At 43.8% G+C, this 25,574-nt stretch overlaps 1 protein-coding gene across 1 annotated transcript in view; it reads left to right on the top strand.

The window, feature by feature from the left end:
* The window catches only part of LOC107286107 (gamma-aminobutyric acid receptor subunit alpha-2), a 148,631-nt gene that overhangs the window by 96,903 nt on the left and 26,154 nt on the right, over positions 1–25,574 (top strand). Inside the window, exons 9-10 of the mRNA XM_015814406.1 lie at positions 13,503–13,646; positions 24,284–24,436. Coding sequence (XP_015669892.1) covers positions 13,503–13,646; positions 24,284–24,436 — 297 coding nt within the window. The remainder of the gene's footprint in view (positions 1–13,502; positions 13,647–24,283; positions 24,437–25,574) is intronic.

Raw genomic sequence — 25,574 nt, forward strand, 5'->3', positions numbered from 1 at the left:
AGTAAGCTTCTCCAGCGAGCATTGCTATATTGTTTTTGTGATTAATCACTATGCTTTAATTATGTTCAATTCGTAACAATGAAAATACACCCTGCATATCAGATATTTACATTACTATTCATAACAGTAGCAAAATTACAGTTATGAAGTAGCAACGAAAATAATTTTATGGTTGGGGGTCACCACAACATGAGGAACTATATTAAAGGGTCGCAGCATTAGGAAGGTTGAGAACCACTGGTTTAAAGGGATTAAACCTACAGAAGTCAACACTTTGGACTCATTGCTAGCCTTTGTGAAACAGACTAAAATATTCCAATAACCAAAGCACACTCTGAATTACAAAACGCTGTAAAAACTGTACAAAAATCCTTATGGAACCCAATCAAGCTGCCAGCTGATCCAGAACTAAATAAACCCACCTCCTTTCCGACATGCTCATCTTCCGGCTTTTCATTTCATCAGCGCTGATTGCATTCTCCTGGCTGGAGAAAACAAACCTTTTCTTCCAGCAACAGCTGCTTCTTCCCTGTCTCTTTTTCCTCCCTGCCTGCTGAGCTCTCCTTCCACAACTTCTTCTCCATCCCCTTCTCTTTTCCTGTCGCCTTTTTTTTTCCATCAAAACCACCCCCTTTTATATCCTCTCCTCTCCTCCCCCCCTTTTTTCTTCAGTTCACCTCCAGCTCTGCGTTGCTTGTGGAAGCGCCAATCAGCTGGAGCCAATCAGCTGGAGCCCTGCCAGCTCCTGGGGCTTCTGCCAAGCCTAGACAGTCCTGCAGCTCCAGCTGCCTCTCCCTCAGGCTTGGGTTGCTTCGGCTCATTCCCCTCCCCCGCTACACTTCTCTAGGATGGTCGCATACCATCTGCCATGTGCCAAAGTACCACAGGTGATACACATACCACTGGTTGAAAAGCCTTGTTCTAATCCACCTCCCTGCTCAAGTAGGAGATCCTATACCATTTCAGTCAAGTTTCTGTCCAGTCTCTTCTTAAAAGTCTCCAGTGATGGAGCACCCACAACTTCTGAAGGCAAGCCGTTCCACTTATTAATTGTTCTCACTGTTACGAAGTTTCTCCTTAGAACTAGGTTGCTTCTCTGCTTGATTAGTTTCAATCCATTGTTTCTTGCCCTGCCTTCTGGTGCTTTGAAAAATAGGTTGACCCCCTCTTCTTTGTGGCAGCCTCTCAAATATTGGAACACTGTCCAATGACCTGCTTCAGTTTGCCTACCGACCAAATCTCTCTACGGAGGATGCTATTTCTTCCGTTCTCCATCTGAGCCTGAAGCACTTAGAGAAAAGAAATACTCATGTGCGTTTGCTGTTTGTCGACTTCAGTTCAGCGTTTAACACAATCATTCCCCAGCATCTAGTAGACAAACTGGGCCTTTTAGGCTTAAACACTCCATTGTGCAACTGGATTCTTGATTTTCTTACCAACAGGCCCCAATATGTGCGAGTTGGAACAAATACTTCTAATACCCTTTTCTTGAGCACAGGTTCTCCCCAGGGCTGTGTCTTAAGTCCGCTGCTGTTCACCCTGTTGACCCATGACTGTTGTGCTAGGTTTGCCACCAACCATATTGTGAAGTTTGCAGATGATACAACAGTAGTGGGCCTTATTCAGGATGACAAGGTGGAAGCTTACCACAAGGAGGTTGAAGGGTTGGTGAACTGGTGTAAGGAAAACAGCCTAGTTTTAAATACCGGAAAAACCAAAGAGATCATTGTTGATTTCAGAAAAGGCAGGCACAGCCACACTTCTCTGTGCATAAATGATTCACCTGTGGAGATGGTTACCAGCATCAAATTCCTGGGTGTGCAGCTAACGAGTAGGCTGACTTGGTTGCTCAACAGTGAGAAACTGGTGAAGCGGGCACAGCAGCGCCTGCATTTTCTGCGCCGCATGAGAAAAGCACATCTTCCTTCCCCTGTCCTGAACACTTTCTACAGGGGGCAATCAAGAGCATCCTGTCATACAGTATCACAGTCTGGTTTGGAGGCATCACTGCTTCAGACAGGAAGGTGGTGCAGAGAGTGGTGAGAATGGCCGAAAAGATCATTGGCAGTTCCCTCCCTCCCATCCAGGACATAGCACAGAAGCGCTGCTTGAGCAGGGTCCGTAAATTATCTGGGATACTACACATCCTCTTCACGACCTGTTTTCCTTGTTACCTTCTGGGAGGAGGCTTTGTGGTATCCATAGCAGAACATCCAGATTCAGCCAGAGTTTCATTCCATACAGCATTAACCTTGCGAACTTTCAAGTTTCCTCCTTCTGTTTATATATTCAAGATGGATAATATTTAATATTTATTGCTACATATATATAGGGATGTGGGTCTATACATATGTTGTTCATAGTATGTTTAGGTGTGTGTCATGTATGTGTTTCACTTTGAGAGCGGGTAACTAAATTTCATTTTTTGATGTGTGCCATTGTGCCCAAGGTATAAAAATGACAATAAAGGTTATCTTACCTTACCTTACCTTACCTTACCTTACCTTATCTTATCTTATCTTATCTTATCTTATCTTTCATGTCACCCCTAATCCTTCTTTTCACTAGACTAGACATAAAACAGCTTTCTTATAATGTGACCAAAACTAAATGCAGTATTTCAGGTGTGGATTTACTAAAGCAGTACTAATACTCCATGTGATTTTGATTCTATCCCTCTGTTTATGCTACCAAGGATTGCATTGACTTTTTTGGCTGCTGCCACACTGCTATTTAAGTGGTTGTCAACTAGGACTCCAAGATCACTGTCACAATTATTGGTATTGAGCTAAGTTTCACCTAATCTGTACCTGTACAATTGGTTTTTCTTGCCTAAGTGTGAAATCTTACTTCTCTCTACACTGAATTTCATTTTGTTAGAAAGAGCCCAGTGTTCAAATCTGTTGAGATCCATCTAGTTCTTGAGCCTATCTTCTGGGGTATTGGCTATTCCTGACAACTTAGTGTTTTCTGCAAATTTGATAAGTTCCTTCTATTCCCTCATCTAAGTCATTTATGAAGAGTACTGGGCCTAAGACAGAATGTTTAGGGTATCCCACTGCTTACTTCCCTACATATTGAGTGTTGTTTGTTAGACAATTAAAATCCATCTGGTGGTGATGCTGCCTATCCCAAATTTTACTAGCTTACCAAGAAGTACATTGTGGTCTACTTTGTTGAATGCCTTATTGAAATCCAAGTATACTATATCAACAGCATTTTGCTGGTCCACTAATTTAATCACTTTGTCAAAGAATGAAATAAGATTTGTTTGGCATGATCTATTTTTGTCAAACCCTTCTGGTTATAACTTTGTTTGCTTCTAGATGTTCACAGATCTGTTTTTTGATGATCTTTTCTTTGATGTCAGGCTGATTGGTCTGTAGTTTCCTTTTTTTGAAGAAGGGAATCACATCAGCTCTTTTCCAGTCATCTGGTAGTTCCCCAGTGCTCCAGGATCTTTGAAAGATATGGATCAATGGTTCTGAGATAACATCTGCCAGCTCTTTCAGAACTCTGGGATGTAATCCACGAGGCTTTGGTGATTTATATTTGTCAAGATCAGACAGGTGTTCTCTTACCATTTACTTGCTTACTTTAATTTTTATTTCTAATCTGTCTTTTATGGTTATGATTTTGGTAGATTGGGCTATATATATTTTTTTGCATGAAGACAGATGAAACTAATGAATTAAGCAGTTCCACTTTCTTATTGGTACCCATTACCTCCTTGACATGCTAGCATTTGAGAGGCTGCCACAAAGAGAATGGGGTCAGGTTATTTTCCAAAGCACCAGAGGGCATGACAAGAAAAAACGGATGGAAACTAATCAAGGAAAGAAGCAACCTGGAATTAAGGAGAAACTTCCTAACAGCAAGGACAATTAACCAGTGAAACAGCTTGCCTTCAAACATTGTGGGTACTTCATCACTGGAGGTTTTTAAGAAGAGACTGGATCGTCACATGTCTGAAAAGGTATAGATCTCCTCAGTGGTTTTTTTTCTAAAAAAAAAAAAAAAAAAGGTGCCAGAACTCACAGACGTCATACAACCCGCCTTGCCTACCCTACAAGGTTTCATCCAAAAAAAGTGCCGGAACTCCGTTCTGGGCGTTTTATGAGAAAAAAAAAATCCTGGATCTCCTGCTTGGGCAGGGGGCTGGACTAGAAGACTTCCAAGGTCCCTTCCAGCTCTATTCTGATTCTGATATCTTCTCTCATTAGTGGGCCAATTGTTTCCTTGAGTTTTTTCTTGCTTTTTATATATTGAAAGAATATTTTTATTGTTTTTGACATCTGTTACAAGTTTTAATTCATTTTGATGCTTTGTTTCCTGACTCCACCTTTGCAAGTTTGGGCTATTTGTTGGTATTCTGCCTTGGTTATGTGTCGCTCTTTCAATTTTTTCCACTTAATCCTTTTTATCTTACAGTTTATCAGAAAGATCTTTATGCAACCATGTAGGTTTCTTCTTGGATTTCTTGTTTTTCTTTTTCAGTGATATTGTGCTGGACTGGCTTTTATAATCATATTTTTCAGAGTTTCCATGGATTTTCATCCATGGAATCCTTCCCAAGCTCTCTCTCTGTTAAAAACCAGCTATTTTAAAGTTTAAGACAATGGTTTGATTCTACAGGTAGTCCTTGAGTTACGAGTGTAATGGAGTCTGCACATTCCACTCATAACTCGAAAACTCGGAGTGAATCTCATACCTCGAATGAGAAAACTCCTTGCTCGTTAAGATGACATGGCTTGGTAAGTGCACATGAGGTATCTCAGAGGCCCCCAAGACCTCCCTGACCCACTAAAAAACCTCATGCTTCCCCTTCCCTTCCTGCAGCACCGGACTCACTTACCTTGCAAAATTTGTCTCCTCTCTGCCGTGGTTTCTTTCCCTTTGAGGGAGAGGAGAATCGGCTTGGAAATGCTTTTTGCGCTGATAATGTAAGTTCTTCATGCTGTAATATCATACGAGTTCAAACACAAATTCTCTGCAAAAGAGATCATGGCCCCGGAAGCTTCCATTCAGAGGGGGGGAAAGTGTTTGCTTCGTTTGCATGCCAATGGGGCAAAGTGTGGAATTGGAGTTGGCTGGGCACAGGAACAAATGCCATCCGTGGCCTGAGTGCGCTGCTCACTTACGTGCATCGGCCTTGGTTTGAGGGCAGGAACGAAGCCTTCAGCTGAGCGGGGAGGCATCACATGGCAAGTCCCCTTGCACCTGCGTCCAAGCTGCTGGTGGCAGCAGTGGCAAGAGCCACCTGAGTGGCCACGATCTCCCCTCCCAAACCACCCACCCACCCTGCCCGATCTACTCTTTGCCTGACCGGCCCGTGGCACAAATCCTCACTGCTCTTCTCCTTGTCCTCCTTCCCACTCAAGCAGTGGCAGCAGTTTCCGTTTCTCAGCTCTGTCCAAAAGGAAGAAAGTGGAGGCGCAGAGCAGGATTGCTCTGAATAAGATGCAGGTGCGCTGCTCACTCGCATGCACTGGCCTTATTGAGAGGAATCTCGCTCTGCGTTTCTGCTTCTTTCCACTTGGACGGAGCAGAGAAACTCAAGCCGCTGCCGCTCAAACACTTTTTATTCAAACGGAGACCTGAGAGAGACTGGAAGGTCTGTGTACCTGCCAGTGGGGTGCTTCAGAAACAGAAAGGAATGTTCCATGTGACTGCTTGAAGTTCGGTGTGACTCAGGTCTCCGTTTGGATAAAAAGTGTTTGAGCACCTATGGAGCTATTTAAAAGGCAGGGATTCACTGTGTTTTGAAGTTCCCTGTGACAGTCCTTTCCGTTTCTGAAGTGCCCCACTGGCAGGCATTTTCCTGGCGAAAACAGAGCCTCACTCTGTGGCTCCATTTTCAGTAGGAAAGAGCTTGAGAAAAGGCCTGCCAGTGGGGTGCTTCAGAAATGGAAATGAATGCTCCATTTCTGAAGCAACCCACTGGGAGGAAAATGGTCCTTCCAATCTCTCTCAGGTCTCTATTTGGAGAAAAAGTGTTTGAGCGCCTATGGGGCTGTATTCAAAACACAAGTTCCGTGTGACAGTCTTTTCCATTTCTGAAGCGTCCCACTGGCAGGCCTTTTCTGTAACCCTTTCCTGGTAATAACGCGCCCCAGAGCGAGCGTGCTTTGCTCTGTGGCTCCATTTTCACCAGGAAAATCATCAAGAAAGACCTTTTCTCAAGCTCTTTCCTGGCGAAAGTGAGCCCCCAGAGTGAGCGTGCCTTTCCTGGTGATTTTCCTGGTGAAAAAGGAGCCACAGAGCATGCAAGCGAGCAGCACAGCTGGCCACGGATGGCATTGGTTCCTGTGCCCGGCCGACTCAAATTCCATAGGCATGCAAACAAAACAAACACTCCCCCACCCTCAGAATGGGAGTTTCCAGGGGCCATGATCTCTTTTGCAGAGAATTTGTGTTTGAACTCGCACGATATTATGGCACCCAGGAACTTCCATTGTCAGCACAAAAAACATTTCCAAGCCAATTCTCCTCTCCCTCAAAGAGAAAGAAACCATGGCCGAGAGGAGACAGATTTTGCAAGATAAGTGAGTCCAGCACTGCAGGAAGGGAGGAGGAAGCCGTTCTGGGGAGTGGGGGCTATAGCATGAATGTTGCAGAGCCTCTGCGGTTGCTCATAAGGGTGAATGACTGCCATGGTGCTGCAATATTCGTAATTTTGGGATTTGCTTGTAAACACTAGGGCACACTGGTCACGTAACTTCGAATGAACGTTAAGTGAATGCTCGTAACTCGGGGATTACCTGTATTCTATTGCTTGTGTTTGCATTATATTGAATTTCAATATGACGTGGTCACTTTTTTTCTCAAGGTTCCGGCAACTTCAACTCCCTCTATCACTTCTTCTCTATTAGAAAGAATTGGGTCCAGTATAGTTTTTCCTCTAGTTCCCTCCTCTACCTTTGGGATGACAAAGTTGTCAGCTAGGTTGGTTAGAAACCTGTTTGAGCTCTCACTTGATGCAGAGTTTGTCTTCCAGTTGATATCTGGGTAGTTAAAGCTCTCCATTACTACTGTGATGTGTTTCCTACATACATTTGTTAACTGGTTAGTAAAAAGTTCATCTATTTCTTCTACTTGATTAGGTGGTCTATAGTATACACCTATGGCAATTTCATTCAGTTTTCCGTTTATATTGACTCATATGCATTCTAGGAGGTTTTCATCCTTGGTTTTTCTGTAGAGATGTAATGATCTTTTACATATAATTCAATTCCACCCCCTCTTTCGTTAGGTCTGGTTTTTTAAATAGTTTGTATCCTTCCATAGGTACATTCCAGTCACGAGTTTCATCCCACCACATTTTGATAATGGCAGCTATATAGTACCTGTCCTCATGTACTAGTACTTCAAGTTCACCATGTTTGTTCCCTAAACTTTGAGCATTAGTGTATAGGCATCTGAGTCCTTTATGGCTGACCCTGGGTACTTTGTATCTGGGTTTTCCTTCCTTCCTTCCCATCACTCTCTACCTCAGTGTTTGATTGGTTGTCTTGGGATTTATGCTTGGAATTAAGTCCCAAAGATGCAAAAATTTGTCTTAAAGATCCTAAAGCATTGGTCACCCTCACCCCGCCTTAGTTTTACTTTAAAGACCTAATAAGATGAGCCAATCATTTTCCAAATACATTCTTCCCAGTGCTTGTAAGGTGCAGCCCATCCCTTGCCAAAAGCTCTTCATGTAGATAATGCAGACCATGGTCTAGGAATCCAAAGTTCTCTTTGTGGCACCAACTCTTAAGCCAGTGGTTCAATTTAAAACCCTCTGTTCCTTGTTTGGATGTGGATCTTTCATTGGAAGATAAAAAGAACATTTGTGCTCTTTACTCCTTAACTTTCTTGTCTAACTGCTTGTAATCTCCCAATATTGTTTTCAGGTTCATTGTTATGTCATATATTCCCATTGAAGGAAGAGAAAGGGATTGTAATCTATGGGCTTGACTATTTTAGTAAGGTTCTCAACTACATATTTAAGTTTTGTTCCAGGGAGACAACATACATTTCTAGATGTCCAATATGCAGATGGCTGTTTCTGTTCCCTTGAGAATTTAATCTCCTATCACCAACACTCACCTTTTTTCCTCTAGGAAATCTGGGCTACTTCCAATCACTGTTCTATAATCACTGTTCTCCACCTTTCTAAATGTAGACTAGTTTCAGTCACTGGATTACAATCACTGTTCTTTTTTCTTTGCCTCTTCATAGAATTGGCTTCAGATGTCTTTGAGCAATTTCCAATCCATCAGTTTTGTCACCAGTTCTTAAAAAAAATAATAAGTTCGCTGGTAGTGAATATGACACTTTTTCTAAGTGCTAACATTTACTTCTATTAGAAGTAGAAAATGATTTCTAAACCTTCTAAAAGCAGCTGGAGAAATACCCAAAGGCTAGCAATAGCAGTCTGCAGCTTATTCTTCCCTTCGAAAAATGTCAGAGTTTGTAAATATCAGAGTTGGCATAAATGTAGCTGACATAACTAGTCATTTTAGAACCACAGCAATTGTATCCTTTAATAAAGTCAAAGTAATGTACATTGCAAAGGGTGATGAACGCCCTGGCTAAGAGAAGCAGTTCAATCTAATCTACTGTTCAAACATCTGCTTGATAAAGAAGGAATTGTTTCTGATGGAACTTGATGTAGTCCAAGAAAGATCATCCATTGATGATTTTGGAGTGTAACTCGACAGTGGAAACCAGCCGTATTGTGCAATCTTGGATCTGCAACTCTTTATTTAGAATATGAAGATAGGTCTTGAGCTGCTACTGCATAAGAAGAGTGAACCTGCTATATATCAACTTTCTCTCAATTTTTCAAAGATACCCTCTTGAATCTCCTGTTCTTAGAGGAGAAACAGGAGAGCCAGTAAGATAGTGGAGCAGAGAGGAGAGCCAGCCAGGGAGAGAAGAGGAGAGCTTACTGTGAACCATCCAGGAAGCTCTGTTTGCTGAAAGAAGCACAACATCAGCGTTATGGACCAGCAAACAGGAACCATGTGGCTGCGGAGCTGTTGATGGGGGTGGTGGAATGCTGCGGCACAGTAGACCAGGGACTGCGGATAGCAGTAGACCAGGGCCTATAGACGGCAGCAGACCAGGTGTTGTGGATGGCAGTAGACCTGCAGATGGCAGTGGAATGGGTGCTACAGACGGCAGTAGGCCAGGGCCTATGGGCGGCAGTAGACCAGGGCCTACGGACAACAGTAGACTGGGTGGTGTAGGTGGCAGTCAACCAGGGCCTGTAGACCAGGGACTATGAACGGCAGCAGACCAGTAGACTGTGGATTGCAAAAGGCAGCAGACCAGGAGGCTGGGGACTGTGAACAAGAACCACACAGCAGACTCTTGGAAAAAGAAACTGATGCTATTTTGATTTTCAAAACATAGGAAAAAATAGGCATAATTACCTAGAACAGAGGTAGAAGCATGGCTAACAGCAAAGCACATCCACCAACCATAAAAGAGGAATTTTCAAACAACAAATTCATGGAACAGGTGACGGATACTATTGTAGTATGCAATACATGTTCCATGTATATGTTTATGCCCAAAGAACACCCAAATTATACATGCATTAAATGTAAACTATGTGAACTACTAGAGGAAAAAGTAAAGAATCTAGAGGCAACTCAAGCCAGACTCCAACTATGAAAGAAAGCTATACCCAAACTGAACCAAACAATGGACAAATAACTCCCAGAGGATTTGACCCTACCAATAAACCCTTGGAGGAAGACAAATGGGGTATGCCACACATAGAAGGAAACCCAACAAGCAAAGGAAGAAGCAGCATACATCTAACAAAACCCTACTGCCCAATCTAACCCAACCAGAAGCAGCCCCATTAAAACTGAGCAATTGATTTCTCCCCCTAGATGGAAATACACAGACCCACAACCTCCCCCTCAAAGAAAACATGCAGACACCTAGCAAAGAAACAACACCAAATATCCCTTAAAAAGTCACATCAACAAACACATCTGAGACAAACAGAAAAACACCTCAGACTGCACCCCCCCCCCCAAAAAAAAGAAGGCGAATGCTGGTGTTAGGAGATTCTATTCTCAAAGGAGCAGAATCAGCCATCTGCAGACTGGACATACAATCCAGGAAAGTATGTTGTCTGCCTGGAGCAAAAATCAAAGACGTGGCTGAGAACCTAATCAAAATAATTAGGCCAAGAGATTACTACCCTCGCCTACTCCTTCACATTGGGTTAAATGACACAGCAAAGAACCTGAGCACAATCCTGAGAGACTATAAGCAACTAGGCAATAAAGTTAAGGAGCTAGGAACACAAGTAGTGTTCTCATCAGTACTCCCAACAAAAGGACAACACCTATTGAGGGAAAAAGAATTTAGAAATAAACCACTGGCTAAAGGGTTGGTGTTGCCAAGAAAACTTTAGTTTCTATGTGACTGACTCTTGGCAAGGGATGGGCTGCACCTCACGAAAACAGGGAAAAGTTTACTTGGAAAAAGACTGGCCCAACTCATTAGAAGGGCTTTAAACTAAAATTCAGGGAGAAGGGGGACCAATTATTAGAATCTCTAGAATACAAAACCAATCATAAATCCCAAGAAAAAAATCAAACAAAGAGGTAGGGAGTGATGAGAAAAAAGAAAAAAATCAAACAACAATCAGGAGATACAGGAAACATACCCATGGACAGACATAAAAGTCTTAAATGTTTATATACTAATGCTCAAAGTTTGGAGAACAAACAGTACAAGCAATAGTACATGAGGGTGTGTATGACATAGTTGGCATTATAGAAACCTGTTGGGACAAAACCCATGACTGGGATGGACTGATGGATGGATACAAATTGCTCAAAAGAAACAGAACTACAAAAAGAGGAAGGGGAGTCTACTAGTCTACTAGTTAGTAGACTAGTCTACTGGTTAGTAGACTAGTAAAACACTGTGGACATAGTATACTTAGATTTCAGTAAGGCATTTGACAAAGTAGGCCACTACCTGCTGCTTAGTAAGCTAGAAAAAGATGGGATAGATAACATAACCACCAGATGGATCTGCAGCTGGCTGACAAACCGTACTCAATGAGTAGTCCTCAATGGTACTACATCCACATGGAGAGAAGTAAGCAGTGAGGTACCACAAGGCTCCGTCTTAGGCCCAGTACTCTTCAATATCTTCATCAATGACTTAGATGAGGGAATAGAAGGGGAACTCATCAACTTTGCAGATGACACTAAATTGGCAGGAATAGCCAATAGAAGACAAGCTCAGGATCCAAAAAGATCTTGACAAACTTGAACAATGGGCCCTATCCAACAAAATGAATTTTAATGTGGAGAAAAGCAAAGTTTTACATTAGGCAGGAAAAATATAAATATAAGTACAGATTAATGCTCAAAACATTAACTGTGAATAGAGCCTTGGAGTTCTAGTGCAGGGCTTTTCAACTTTTTCACCCATCGTACCACTTTTAGGATATGGCAATATCTGAGTACCACCAGTCACCTAGCAAGGTGTCAAAAACTTGACCCATAAAAAAAAGAAAAAAAGTAATGAAGTACAGGTGGTCGACTGACAACAGTTCGCTTAGTAACTGTTCAAAGTTACAATGGCACTGAAAAAAGTGCCTCCCCACTTTTAGGATATGGCAATATCCGAGTACCACCAGTCGCCTAGCAAGGTGTCAAAAACTTGATGACCCATAAAAAAAGGAAAAAGGTAATGAAGTACAGGTAGTTGACTTACAACAGTTCACTTAGTAACTGTTCAAAGTTACAATGGCACTGAAAAAAGTGCCCCCCAAGTCACAGCGGGACAAGAAACCTGCCTGCCCACCCGGCGGCGCTCTTCCTCCTGTCCAAGGTTTTCATTGTTGTGAGCATTTCTGTTGAGGATTGGCAGTGGGGGTGGGGTGGGAGGGTGTTTGGTTTTTATTCCCCCCATCTGCTGGGTGGTTGCAGCAGGTTTTGATCACTTCACATGACCCTGGGACACTGTGACCGTCATAAATATGAATCAGTTGCCAAGCATCTGAAGATGCTGCAACATTCCAGCTGATCGGCGCTTCTTCTGGGCTCAGCAGAAGCGCCAGGATCAGCTGGAGCCTGGCGCTGATCCTTGCGCTTCCGCTGAGCCCTGACAGTCCTGCAGCTCCAGCCATCTCTCGCTCAGGCTTGTGCGGTGCTGCCACCAGTGCAGCTCATTCCCCTCCCCTGCTACCACTTTTCTAGGATGGTCCCATACCATCTGCCAGATGCCAATGTACCACAGGTGGTACCCATACCACTGGTTGAAAAGTCTTGCTCCAAAGCACCAGAGGGCAAGACAAGAAACAATGGTTGGAAACTGACCAAAGAGAGAAGCAACCTGGAATTAAGGAGAAACTTCCTAATAGTGAGCACAATGAACCAGTGGAACAGCTTGCCTTCAGAAATCATGGGCGCTCCATCACTGGAGGTCTTTAAGAAGAGTCTAGACAGTCACTTGCTTGAAATGGTATTGGTTCTCCTGCTTGAGCAGGGGGCTGAACTAGAAGATCTCTAAGTTCCCTTCCAGCTCCTATCCTATCCTATCCTATCCTATCCTAATTGCATAATTATACAATCTTGCTATGTTTTTAGCTATGCTAGCATGGATTCTCCCTCCTAGTTATCTGCAGATTTGAAGCATTCAGTTAAGCTAATAAACCATTTGCATTTTTATATTCATAGTTTTGATGACTCTGTGTCACTCTGAAAAAATTGATAACATAACTGGTAAATTCTGGTTATATTTACTATGGTAGAGGTGTGACTTTTAGTTGAAATGGTTTGATAAACATTCAGAGATGAAACAGAACAAGTTAACAGCAGTTATAAAAGAAAAGAAGATATAAGTGGTTAGGGTCTGAAAACAGGAAAGTGTCATTAAAACAGTGGTTCTCAACCTTTTTAATGCCGTGACCCACAACCGGTCGTAAGTCGAGGACTAAACCGGCCGTAAGTCGAGGACTAAACTGGTTGTAAGTCGAGGACTACCCAACCGGTCGTAAGTCAAGGACTTTCCCTGCCCGGGAGCGCCGCACATGCGTGGTTCCGCCCCCTGCGCCAGCCGAGGCGTAGCTGGCAAGCGGCAGAGACGGAGCAGGCCGACCACCAGCTGGCCCAGCTCAAGGGAGGTAAGGCACCCGCTGGAAAAGGGGAAAAAATGGCAGACAGCCTTGCTTGGCGACCCCCGTGAAATAGTCGATCGACCCCAAATGGGGTCGCGACCCATAGGTTGAGAACCGCTGCATTAAAAGAAAGAAATTGAAGTGACTTTGCCAGACTTACAGGAAGTGAAATGAATTAATTTTGGGAAAGAATTGATTTTGGTTGTGCCTTTTTTCATGCTTGGTTACATTGTAAAATACTCTCTGTTTTACTGTCTCTATCACTATTTGGAAATTTAAATATTTAATTCATACTTATTGAAATTATTTAATAATCTCAAATATTCTGAATGACTCTTCTTTTTGTCCTTGATAGATGCATATACAACAGCAGAAGTAACCTACAAGTGGACGTTCAATGCATCAAATTCAGTAGAAGTAGCTCCAGATGGTTCAAGGTTGAATCAGTATGATCTCCTAGGCCAAACAATTGGACAGGAAACTGCCAAATCCAGCACAGGTTAGTAAGGTGAAGAGAAAATAATGCACAGCATTGATGAATAATCCACTTTAATACTTTTTCGTCTTTGTATTAACAGTCAAGATACAATTTATTTCTTTTCCCCTTTTCTTAAAAAGTATGCAAAATGCTGTCAACCTGTCAGTTTAATTTAGAATATAGAGATCTTCTACAGGTAATCCTCAACTTGACCCCAACATTTCTGTTACTAAGCAAAATGGTTTGTTAAGTGAATTTTGCCCCATTTAATGACCTTTCTTGTTACAGTTGCAGTTATTAAGATAGTGTCAGGCTTGTTCCAGCTTAGGCACTTAGGAAAGAAAGACCCTCAACTCTATGGTTGAAGTGAAAGGTTCACATTTACTAAGTTCAAATGGTTACAGCATAAGCAAAACTGGATCTGAATATTCCTCTACAAAGCCTGTGGTTTACCCATCTCCCTGGCCCTCCCGCCTTGATCAGTCCATCAATGTCCAATATTATTTGGTTTTGGTGTTTTGGGAATGGCTTTGAGGTTTGGCACCTGTTTGGTTGAGTTTTATATTCTATTTGCACAATTCTTTCCTTGGCTGGATGGTTCATTCCGGATTGACATCTCTGGTTCCTGTCACCCTGTCATTCCCTCCATTCCTCTCTCTGCCCATTCCCTACTTTCCCACACTTCTCCTCCCTCCCATGAGTTTTATGGCAGGATGCCAGCAAAGAGAGGTGTGCTGGAGATAGCAGACCTGACATTCTGCCCCCCCCCTTGGAAAAGACATCAGTCCTATGGGAGAAAGACAAAAAGAGACAAAACAGAGTTATTATTCAATAGGGTTTGTCTGGGTACTTGCTCTGGAACTTGCAGAGAATTTTTGGGGCTCGGACATGTTGAGCATTGACCCACTCTGTCTCTGAGGGAAGAAAGTCTTTCCATATAATTTAGTATTGTACTTTCCCTCTATGCTTGCAAAAGTCTAAGATTTCTTTAATTTTGAAATGTTCCCCTTCGATTAGAGTGGGGTTTGGAGGTGGCTTCATTGTGGGGTGTAAAGGAGAAGTGATTGCCAGTTTTAACAGGCTTAAGTGGAATACTGGTTGAATATATCTGAGAGATTTGGGCAGACCCAATTGCACTGTTACCAGGTTGATGACTTTAGTAATTGGAAAGAGCCCAACATACTTGGGACCTAATTTTTTAGAGGGTTGTCTAGACTGGAGGCATTTGATAGACAGATAAACATTGTTGCCTATGTTAAAGTCTTTTGGTTTGGAGCACTTTTTATCTGCCTGTTTTTTTATAAGTCTCATGTGGTTTTTTCTAGAGCTTTGTGGACTACCGGCCAGGTGCTTTGAAGTTCTGTAATCATTTCCGCTAATGAGGTAGTTTGTTGTTTGGCTTGGGGGAGCTCTGGTATGGGCACAAAATCCTGGCCCATTGTAATTATGAAAGGTGTAAAGCCAGTGCTGCTATGTATGGCATTATTGTCGGCTACCTCTGCAAAAGGAAAAAGGTCAGCCCAGTTGTCTTGCTGGTAGTTATCGTAACATCTCATGTATTATTCTAAGACCCCATTCATGCATTCACACACCCCATTTTTCTGGGGATGAAGAAAGGAGCTAAGCCCCTGGGTGGTACCAAGCAATTTTAAGAACTCCTGTCAAAATAGCGAAGTGAATTGAACCCCGCGATCCAAAATTATTTGCTCTGGGGATCCATGTAGTCTGAATGAAAAGCTTGGTATGAAGCTTTTGTATGTTGTATGAAAAGCTTGGTAAGATATGTGCTGAGGAGATTTTGGAGCAAGGGACAAAGTATATTTGTTTGGAGAAAAGGTCAGTTACCATCCAAATTACGGTGTTCCCTGAGTTTTCTGGCAGTTCCACTATAAAGTCCATAGAAATTTCTTTCCAGGATGCTTAAGGTTTTGCTACTGGCTGAAGAAGACTTGGGGTTTACCCTAGATGCCTTTCAGCTGATGAGCAGATAGGGCAGCTAGCCACATAGGTTTCAATGTCCTTTTTCAAAGATGCCCAACAGAACTGGTGTTTCAGTAGGTATAGAGTTTTCACACAGCCACAATGTTCCACTGTTTTAGAATTATGGCTTCTCTGGAGGATTGTGATGTGCTGACTCCCTGGGATATATAACTTGGCACCCATCCAGGCTAAGCGTTCTTGTGTGGTACACTCAACTTTGTAGGTTTTAAACCATCTTTCTCTATTGCCCCTTTCAGCACTATTAGTAACTCATCCGGCATCTGCAGGTTAGCTTTTGTCTGTACTCTGGTGATGGCAGGGGCTGCTAGCTGCTGGGAGGAGATGACCAGGCTAAGCATTTCAACCTTGGAACTATTGTATTAGGGTAACCATTAAATTTCACCCCCAGGGCGATGCTCTCTCCTCCACGGAGACATGGCCTGGGCCGGTGGTGGTGACTGAAGTACTGGTGCTGATAGAAGCTGAATGGGGGGGAGGTGCTGCATCTGCGGCTGTGAGTGCAGCTGCTCCATCATCAGCATGGGTAAGGGGCAATTATTGTGTAGTGGGTTTCAGTAAGCAAGGAGCAGACCAGCATAGTTACATCATTTATTGACTCAAACTAGAACTGGAGAACTGCAGGCAATTGCCTGTAATTTATACTCTTAGCCCACAGGGCCTTAACCAATCACAATACTTGAAAAAGCCCGCCCAAATATGAATGTTCAAAGTTTCCCTCCAAAACAGTTGGAGTTAACAGTTGGTCATCTAAAGGTTAGTTTCATTTTAGCTTTACAAGCAGTTGGAGTTAGATTAGTTTCACTTTAGCAGAGATTAACACAACTTTATATATATATTCAATACATAACACCCCTTCCCCCTAGGTTAGTTATCATCCTCCGTCTGTTCAATATTCATAGTCTTTGAGATAGGCTGGGGGCCTACAGATCCTGGTGGACCGCTGCAATGTTATTGGAGAGTCCTGTTCAAGTGGAGTATTATCCATCTCCACTTGAACAGATTCATGATGGCCGTTTAGGTTGCCCGTGAGTGGCGGCGGCTCTACGGCCCTTCATACCTCCGTTTCCCCAGAGGAGGCCATGGATGGTGTAGGCAAACTCGGGGCAAAACAGTTCTCTGTGTCTGATAAAACCTCAGGATCCTCACCCGGGACTGGCCAGGCCTGCCGACGCCATAACTGAACAATGTGGCATCTGACCATGTGATCATTTTCCAGAATAACCTCATATGACAAGGGCCCCATTATCTTAGTCACCCTAGCTGCCACCCAAGGCCCCCCACTTCCATAGTTCCTGGCCCAGACCAATTCACCCAACTGTAAGTTCCTGGGGGGCTTTGGTTGAGCCATCTCTGCTGCTACTCTGTCTGGGTGAAGTCGGTCGAGCTCCGCTGGGCTGCGACCTGTTGCTGTACTGGGAGTTGTGTGTTGACACAGGAGGAAGTTCGCCATTTGGTGATTCCAGTCCCCAGTTGTCATCCGCTTGAGCGCCTCCTTTGTGGTCCTGACCATTCGTTCGGCCTGACCGTTGGTCACGGGGTGGAATGGAGCAGATGTTACATGCCGAATCATGTTGGCATTGAGGAAAGATTGAAACTCTCCTGCCGTGAATTGTGCCCCGTTGTCGGACACGATTACATCTGGCAGACCACGTGTGTGCCGAACAGCCGGCACAACTCTTGGATGACCCTGTTTGTTGTCATCGATGAGACCGGTGCCACTTCCAACCACTTGGAATAACTGTCTATTACAATTAAGAACAACTGCCCTTGGAAGGGGCCCGCAAAGTCAATGTGCACGCGAGACCATGGGATATGTGTGGTGTCCCAGCAATGCACTGGTGCTTGTGGCATCTCCGGTCGGGTTTCTTGGCAGGCCTGGCAACTCCTTACTTGATTTTCAATGTCCTTGTCCAGGCCTGGCCACCACAAGTAGCTCCTGGATAGAGCAGGGCTTTTCAACCTTTTCACCCATTGTACCACTTTTAGGATATGGCAATATCCGAGTACCACCAGTCGCCTAGCAAGGTGTCAAAAACTTAACCCATAAAAAAAAGAAAAAAAGTAATGAAGTACAGGTGGTCGACTGACAACAGTTCGCTTAGTAACTGTTCAAAGTTACAATGGCACTGAAAAAAGTGCCTCCCCACTTTTAGGATATGGCAATATCCGAGTACCACCAGTCGCCTAGCAAGGTGTCAAAAACTTGATGACCCATAAAAAAAGGAAAAAGGTAATGAAGTACAGGTAGTTGACTTACAACAGTTCACTTAGTAACTGTTCAAAGTTACAATGGCACTGAAAAAAGTGCCCCCCAAGTCACAGCGGGACAAGAAACCTGCCTACCCACCCAGCGGCGCTCTTCCTCCTGTCCAAGGTTTTCATTGTTGTGAGCATTTCTGTTGAGGATGGGCAGTGGGGGTGGGGTGGGAGGGTGTTTGGTTTTTATTCCCCCCATCTGCTGGGTGGTTGCAGCAGGTTTTGATCACTTCACATGACCCTGGGACACTGTGACCGTCATAAATATGAATCAGTTGCCAAGCATCTGAATGTAAATCACAAGACCCTGGAGATGCTGCAACATTCCAGCTGATCGGCGCTTCTTCTGGGCTCAGCAGAAGAGCCAGGATCAGCTGGAGCCTGGCGCTGATCCTTGCGCTTCCGCTGAGCCCTGACAGTCCTGCATCTCCAGCCATCTCTCGCTCAGGCTTGTGCGGTGCTACCACCAGTTCAGCTCATTCCCCTCCCCTGCTACCACTTTTCTAGGATGGTCCCATACCACCTGCCAGGTGCCAATGTACCACAGTGGTACCCGTACCACTGGTTGAAAAGCTTTGGGATAGAGCCTTCATTCGAACAATTCCTGGGTGCCCCTCGTGTAAGAAATCCAGCACCCTGCAGCGAAGACTGGGTGGAATGATGACCCTGCTGCCCCATAGCACACATCCCTTGTGGGCCGACAGTTCATTTTTCCGAGAAACGTAGTGATGGAACTCAGGGCCTGGCCGGGTCTCTGGCCATCCCCTTGACACCCAGTTGAGAACGCGGCTAAGCATTCTGTCCGTGGTGGTTTCAGCTGCAACGTCCCCTGCATGTAGCAGTGCTTCAGGATAGCCAGGATACAACAAGCTGGGTCTGGGTTCGGATCAGTCTGCGGTAGAGGCAGTCGGCTGAGAGCATCGGTGTGGCCCATATCCTTACCCGGCTTGTGAACTAGTATGCAGCCATGAAAATGGACCATCGTAGCATTCGCGGTGACAGGATCTGCAGTGTCTGTTTGTCTGCTGTGAAGAGACCATCCATAATTATCATCTCAAATTTAATATTTATATCTTATTCTGGGTTTCTTCCTATTCCAAATAGGTTTCCATAGTCGAGTCTCTAGTTCCACAGATAGCTCTCCCATTCTTTCCTGCCACACTGTACACGGCAACAAGAGGTCTCCCATTGTCCATTTTATTGAGCTGATATAAGAGTTACAGGTATTCTGAATAACTCGTGTCAGAACATCATTTCCCATCTTTTTAAAAGTTGTATAAACTTTAGTTGAAATCATTTTTTTAATATAGTCCTCTTTAATCAAATTTTGCTCTTCTTCCAATAGTTTTTCCTCTATCGGAAAGTCAAATGGTGTCTGCAAATCAGCTTGTCCTTCTGAAGAAAGCTCTTCCATTTCCTTATTATAGGTCATTTGTCCATTAATATCAAAACTTTTTTCCAATATCAATTGGTAATCCAACTGTACATTTGCTTTTTCCATCTCAGTGGACTGAGAACAAGTCTCTTGAATATAAACTGCTGTTTCACTTAAACCTTGTGCTTTGCTTTGTCGATGCAGAGAGATCTCGTTACTGCAGGCAATTATCATCTCCGTGTTTTCCAAATGTTTGTCCAAAATATACTTATAAATAGAATCTGAACAAGTTTCCTCCATTTTTATCATATTTGAAGACATTATCTTTTTGGGGGAGACTATATTTACCAGCAATCAATCAATATCCATCTCTCCCAAATTCCTTAGTCTCTTTCCTTTGTACAAATTCCAAGAGAAGAAAATAGCAAAAGCAATACGTAATTTCAGCAGAAAATGTCCCCCAAAGAGTCATCAAAGTTAATTAAATATTCAGTCTTTTCGGACACCATAAAAAGTCATGGAACTTCTTAATGCAGGCCACTATGGCGAGAGCTTCCTTGTCTATCTGGGCATAGTTTCTTTCAGCCGATGATAACGTTCTAGAATAGTATGCGATGGGGGCCTCTCTACCATCTGGTATCCTGTGGCTTAGTACTTCCCCAATGCCATATGGCAAAGCGTCACAGGCTAGTGTTACTGGTAGGTTTTCATTGAAATGAGCTACAATGGAGTCCAAGGATAGCAATGATTTTACCACCTTGGGTGCTTGACCAGACCAGGGTGATTTTTTGTCCAGTAGGCGGTGTAGCGGTTCTGCCAGGGCAGCCTTATGCGGTAAGAAGGAGTGGTAAAAATTCAGCAAGCCCAGGAATGCTTGTAACTCCCCCTTGGATTTTGGTGTGGGGGCTTGCTGAATTGCCTTTAGCTTTGCTTCAGATGAGTGGATTCCGGCAGCATTGATGTGGAAATTCAGGAATTCTGTGGATTCCACGCCAATCTGGCACTTTTCCTTCTTGAGTTTTAGGCCTACCTCGCGGAAACATTGGAGTACTGCACGGAGACGTTCCGCCAGGACTGCCGCTGATTCCCCTGCAATCAGTACGTCATCAAAATACAGGCAGATGCCGGGAATGTTCTTTGTTGTTTGTTCCATAATACTTTGGAACAACCCTGGTGCTACGCTTACCACAAACTACAAGCGGCGCACTCAGAATGCATCTCTGTGTGTGATGATTGTTTGTGCTTCTGCAGTAACGTCGCCTACTGGTAAGCCTGGGCGAGGTCTAACTTAGTGCAGATTTGGCCTCCTTGGAGTGAAGCAAAGATATGGCTCACTACTGGTACAGGGTAAGCATGCTGCTGTAGTGCCTTGTTTATGGTGCACTTGTAGTCTGCACAGATGCGAAGGTCCCCGTTAGGCTTAACTGGGGTCATTATTGGAGTCTCCCATTGGCTACAGTCCACAGGTTGGAGCACTCCCTGCTGTACCAGCTTGTCTAGTTCCGCATCAATTTTAGGCTTCAATGCAAAGGGAACCCTGCATGCTTTTAATTGGATTGGAGTAACTGCTGGATCGAGGTTGAGTGAAATGGGTGCCCCTTTATATTGTCCCAGCTCTGTGCTGAATACGTCAGCATATTGCTGGCATACTGCTGCTAGATCAGCTATTTGTGTTGGATGGATGCCCGTCAAGGGCCTCGAACCAGTCCAGTCCTATGAGGCTGGTGTGCGGTCCCTCTATGACCACTACACTGAGGGGACCCTCAAACACTCTGAATTGTACTCTAATGGTAGATTTCCCCCTTACGGGAACACGGCAATTCTGGAAGTCCGTTAGCACTAAGCTCGATGATTTGAGCGGGACCTGTTATTGGCTACATTTGCAAATGTGGTTGAAAGTCCTGGAGGAGATAATGGACAGGGCTGATCCAGTATGTAGCTCCATGGAGCATGGGACCCCTTGCAGTCTTAGTTGGAGTCTTATCTTTTCTTTGGTGGAATGTTGGGCCCCTGTGCATTGGATGCTATGCCTTCCCGAGCAGTATTCAACTCTGTTCTGTCCTGGGGGCCATTTCCCCTTGTGCTGCTGTGTCGCAGGTTTCATTTCCTGCTGACGACCTCTGCAAACTCTGGCAATGTGCCCTTGCTTTCTACAGGCATGGCATACTGCTGTGTGGAATCTACACTCTGCTCTTTCATGCTGTCCCCCGCAGCTTGCGTAGCTGTGTGAGGAAGTTGCTTGCTCTGTGGAGCGTGACCGTCTGAGTGGCTCTCTCCGCAAACGATCGATTTCTTCACTCTCACTGGCCTCCCCCGATCCTTCTGCGGTCTCTTGGTGGATCGCTGTGGGGCTGGTGTGTGTTTTAGGTGGCCAGAGAGTCTTCATTGCCCCTCCGACAGCCACATCTGCCATGACTTCCTTCAATGCATCTTGGAAAGTCAGTTTCTCCATGGCAAATAGGCACTGCTGTAATTCTCTATTATGCAGGCTGCAAACGAGCCTGTCTCTGAGACAGTCTTCCAGGTCAGGGAACTCACATTGGCGCAAAGCTTGGCGAAGGGCTGCCACAAACTCTGCTGCAGATTCCCCGGATCTCTGCTCACATTGCTCAGATGCATGGCGCCAGGCGATTACTGAGAGTTTAGGCTCAAAATGTTCCCTTAATTTTTTCTTGAGGTTTGTGTAGGCCACAGTCTCTATACTTGCCAGTGCTATCAGGTTTTCAGCGATATCGAACGTGGCTTGTCCGCAGATACATAGTAAGATTGCTGCCTTCAGGCCATCATCTGTGATCTGGTTAGCCCGGAGATAGTTGTCTACTCGGGAGACGTATGAGCTCCACTGTTCCGGATGAGTAATATCAAACTCATTGAGCCTTCCCACTTCACCCATCAGTGTCCAATAGTATTCAGTTTTGGTATTTGGGGAATGGCTTTGAGGTTTGGTATCTCTTTGGTTGAGTTTTGCATTCTGTTCTCACGATTCTGTCCTTGATTTGGCCAGTTCGTTCTGGATTGACACCTCTGGTCCCTGTCACCCTGTCATTCCCTCCCTTCCTCCCTACTTCCCATTCCCTACTTCCCCATCCTCTTCCCCATCCCATGCGTTTTATGGCAGGATGCCAGCAAAACGAGGTATACTAAAGATGGCAGATCTAACAGTTAGTAACATAGTTGTTAAGTAAATCTGGCTTCCCTATTGACTTTGCTTGTCAAAAGGTCACAAAAGATGATCACATAACCCCAGGACACTACAACTGTCATAAATACATGCCAGTTGCCAAGCGTCTGAATTTTGATCATGTGACCATGAGGATGCTACAGTGGTCATGTGAAAAATGATCATGTCATTTTTTCAGTGCTGTTGTAACTTCGAATCGTCACTAAACAAGCTGTTGTAAGTAAAGGACTGCCTGTTGTCATTACTTTGTGCAAAATGCTCAGGAACATCTCTGGAAATAACAGGTTTCTGCTTGTAAACATCTAGCAAAGGAGAACTTACCATGGACCTGGCAACTTGTTCTAGTGGCTGACAATGTATACAGTCAGAAAGTTCCTTCTCAAGTCCATCCTGAATCTGCTTCCCTGTGATTAAAAAAAATGGTTTTGTTCCTGCCCTTATGGACTACAGAGAAGTCTCATGAGAAATTATGGATTAGGAAGAATTTCACCATTAGAGCAGTCTAAATTTATGTCAGGTGATTTAAATTGATTTTTTTACTAGTTATGGTATCAAGAGAATCTAAGATCAAAGGACTTGCATCAATCTTCTTCCCTTCTCTCACATGCTGCATGAGAAACCATTGTCAAGAGCTTTCAAATCATTTGCATTTATTTTATTATTTGTTTCCATTGTTTAAATTTTTTATCTTTACTTTTTTATTTTAGAAACATAGTAACAAGGCAGGGGTGTCAAACTCGCTGCATCACGTGACGTGTCATGACATATCATGACTTTTTTTCCCCTTGCTGGAGCTAGGGTGGGCGTGGCTTCTATGTGACGCATCTGGCCCGCAGGCTGGCAGTTTGACACCCCTGATCTAAGGGGTTGCCACGAAAAGAGGGAGTCAACCTATTCTCCAAAGCACCAGAGGGCAGGACAAACATCAATGGATGGAAACTAATCAAGGAGATAATTAACCTAGAACTAAGGAGAAATTTCCTGACAGTTAGAACAATTAATCAGTGGAATGACTTGCTTCCAGAAGTTGTGGGTGCTCCAACACTGGAAGTTTTTAAGAAGAGATTGGACAACTATTTGTCTGAAATAGTATAGATTTCCTGCCTGAGCAGGGAGTTGGACTAGATCTCCAAGGTCCCTTCCAACTCTGTTATTCTGTTCTGTTACTAAGATATATTTAACTGGTTCTGTTAATATGCTATAACCATATTTTTTTTCAAAGTGGGATAGGATAGGATAGGATAGGATAGGATAGGATAGGATAGGATAGGATAGGATAGGATAGGATAGAGCTGGAAGGGACCTTGGAGGCCTTCAAATCCAGCCCCCTGCTCAAGCAGGAGAACCTATACCATCTCAGATAAGTGACCATCTACCCTCTTTTTAAAAATCTCCAGTGATGGAGTGCCCATGATTTCTGGGGGCAAGGTATTCCACTGATTAACTGTCCTCACTGTCAGGAAGTTTCTCCTTAATTCCAGGTTGCTTCTCTCTTTGATCAGTTTCCAACCATTGTTTCTTGTCCTACCCTCTAGTGCTTTGGTGAATAATGTGACCCCCTCTTCTTTGTGGCAGCCCCTCAAATACTGGAATACTGCCATCATGTCTCCCCTACTTAATCTTTTCTTTAGACTAGCCAAACCTAAGTCCTGCAGCCGTTCTTCGTATGTTTTAGTCTCCAGACCTTTGATCATCTTAGTTGCTCTTCTCTGATTTTTTTTCAAACTCTCAATATCTTTTTTGTGATATGGTGACCAAAATTGCCTGCAGTACTCCAGGTATAGTCTTATATAAGGAAGAATGTATAATTATTCTTCTGTTATTAATCTGATCTATTTTTTTCAGGTGAATACACAGTGATGACAGCTCATTTTCATTTGAAGAGGAAAATTGGTTATTTTGTGATTCAGACCTATCTTCCCTGCATCATGACAGTCATTCTGTCTCAGGTGTCATTCTGGTTGAACAGAGAATCTGTTCCTGCAAGGACAGTGTTTGGTATGTAGTCAGTAATAATTATTTATTTATTTATTTATTTATTTATTTATTTATTTATTTATTTTATATTATACTTATACATATACAATCAGAACACAGCCAAGCTCCCACCCAATCAGTTCAAACCCCACTGGCAGTTAAAAAGAAGAAACAGCTGCGATCACACATTACTTCTAGAAGCACGAAGCTGAAAACACCAGCCTGAAGATGACGAATGGGACTTCATCGAAACGTCGCCAAGACACCTCCAATTTTACGCGGGAGAAAACCCGAATAACCAAAGACCTACATACAAACACCCGCGAAAACCTCAGAAAACAAATATCGTACCTCTACGGGGAGGAAATCCACCATCTGACCAGGACCTATGAAAAACTCGAAGTCCAAAGAGCTTCCATTTTATGTGACCTCACATTCCTACGCAATTGCCGAGATCAAAATTTAATCCCCACATGCTTCCAATTGAAATTCCACTCCAACTCTGCAGCTACCAAACGCATCCTAAAAAGAACAGAATTGGCCCTAATCAGAAATGAACTTCACACAAAAAAATTCCTCCTAGACCGAATCAACAAAGATCTCCTCTCACTTCATCTCAAACTCAGCAACAAGATCCACCCCGCACTTTGGGACAAATCCAAACAACTCACCGTCTGGAGAGCCGAAACACAGACCACCCTCAAGACAGACACACACACCAACAAACTCCGAAGACTACAAGAACGCCAGAAACAAACCCCTCCTCCCTCACATCCACACATGAAACAAACAGTGCATAACATCTCAGATAGGATCCTCACCAAAGCCGAAACCAATATCCTTTCCAAAGGATTCAACTTTGCAGTCGCTCCCAAACACATCCCCACTGAAACCATTATATGCGGAGTTGAAACCAGCCTGACCAAAATCAACCCCAACGACGCTAACAGAATCAGACTCGAAATCACCAACATCCTCTGCACCAGCAAGCCACCCAAAAGCAACTTACCCAAAGAGGAACAGACAGCACTACTTAACCTGAAAGAAGACACCAGCATAATAATCCTACCAGCAGACAAGGGCAACGCCACAGTGGTTATGAACACATCTGACTACCAAACCAAATTAACCAACCTACTCCAAGACTCCACATACAAAC

Source organism: Protobothrops mucrosquamatus, unplaced genomic scaffold (assembly GCF_001527695.2).
Source record: "Protobothrops mucrosquamatus isolate PMUCROS unplaced genomic scaffold, P.Mucros_1.0 scaffold_88, whole genome shotgun sequence".
NCBI lineage: Eukaryota > Metazoa > Chordata > Lepidosauria > Squamata > Viperidae > Protobothrops > Protobothrops mucrosquamatus.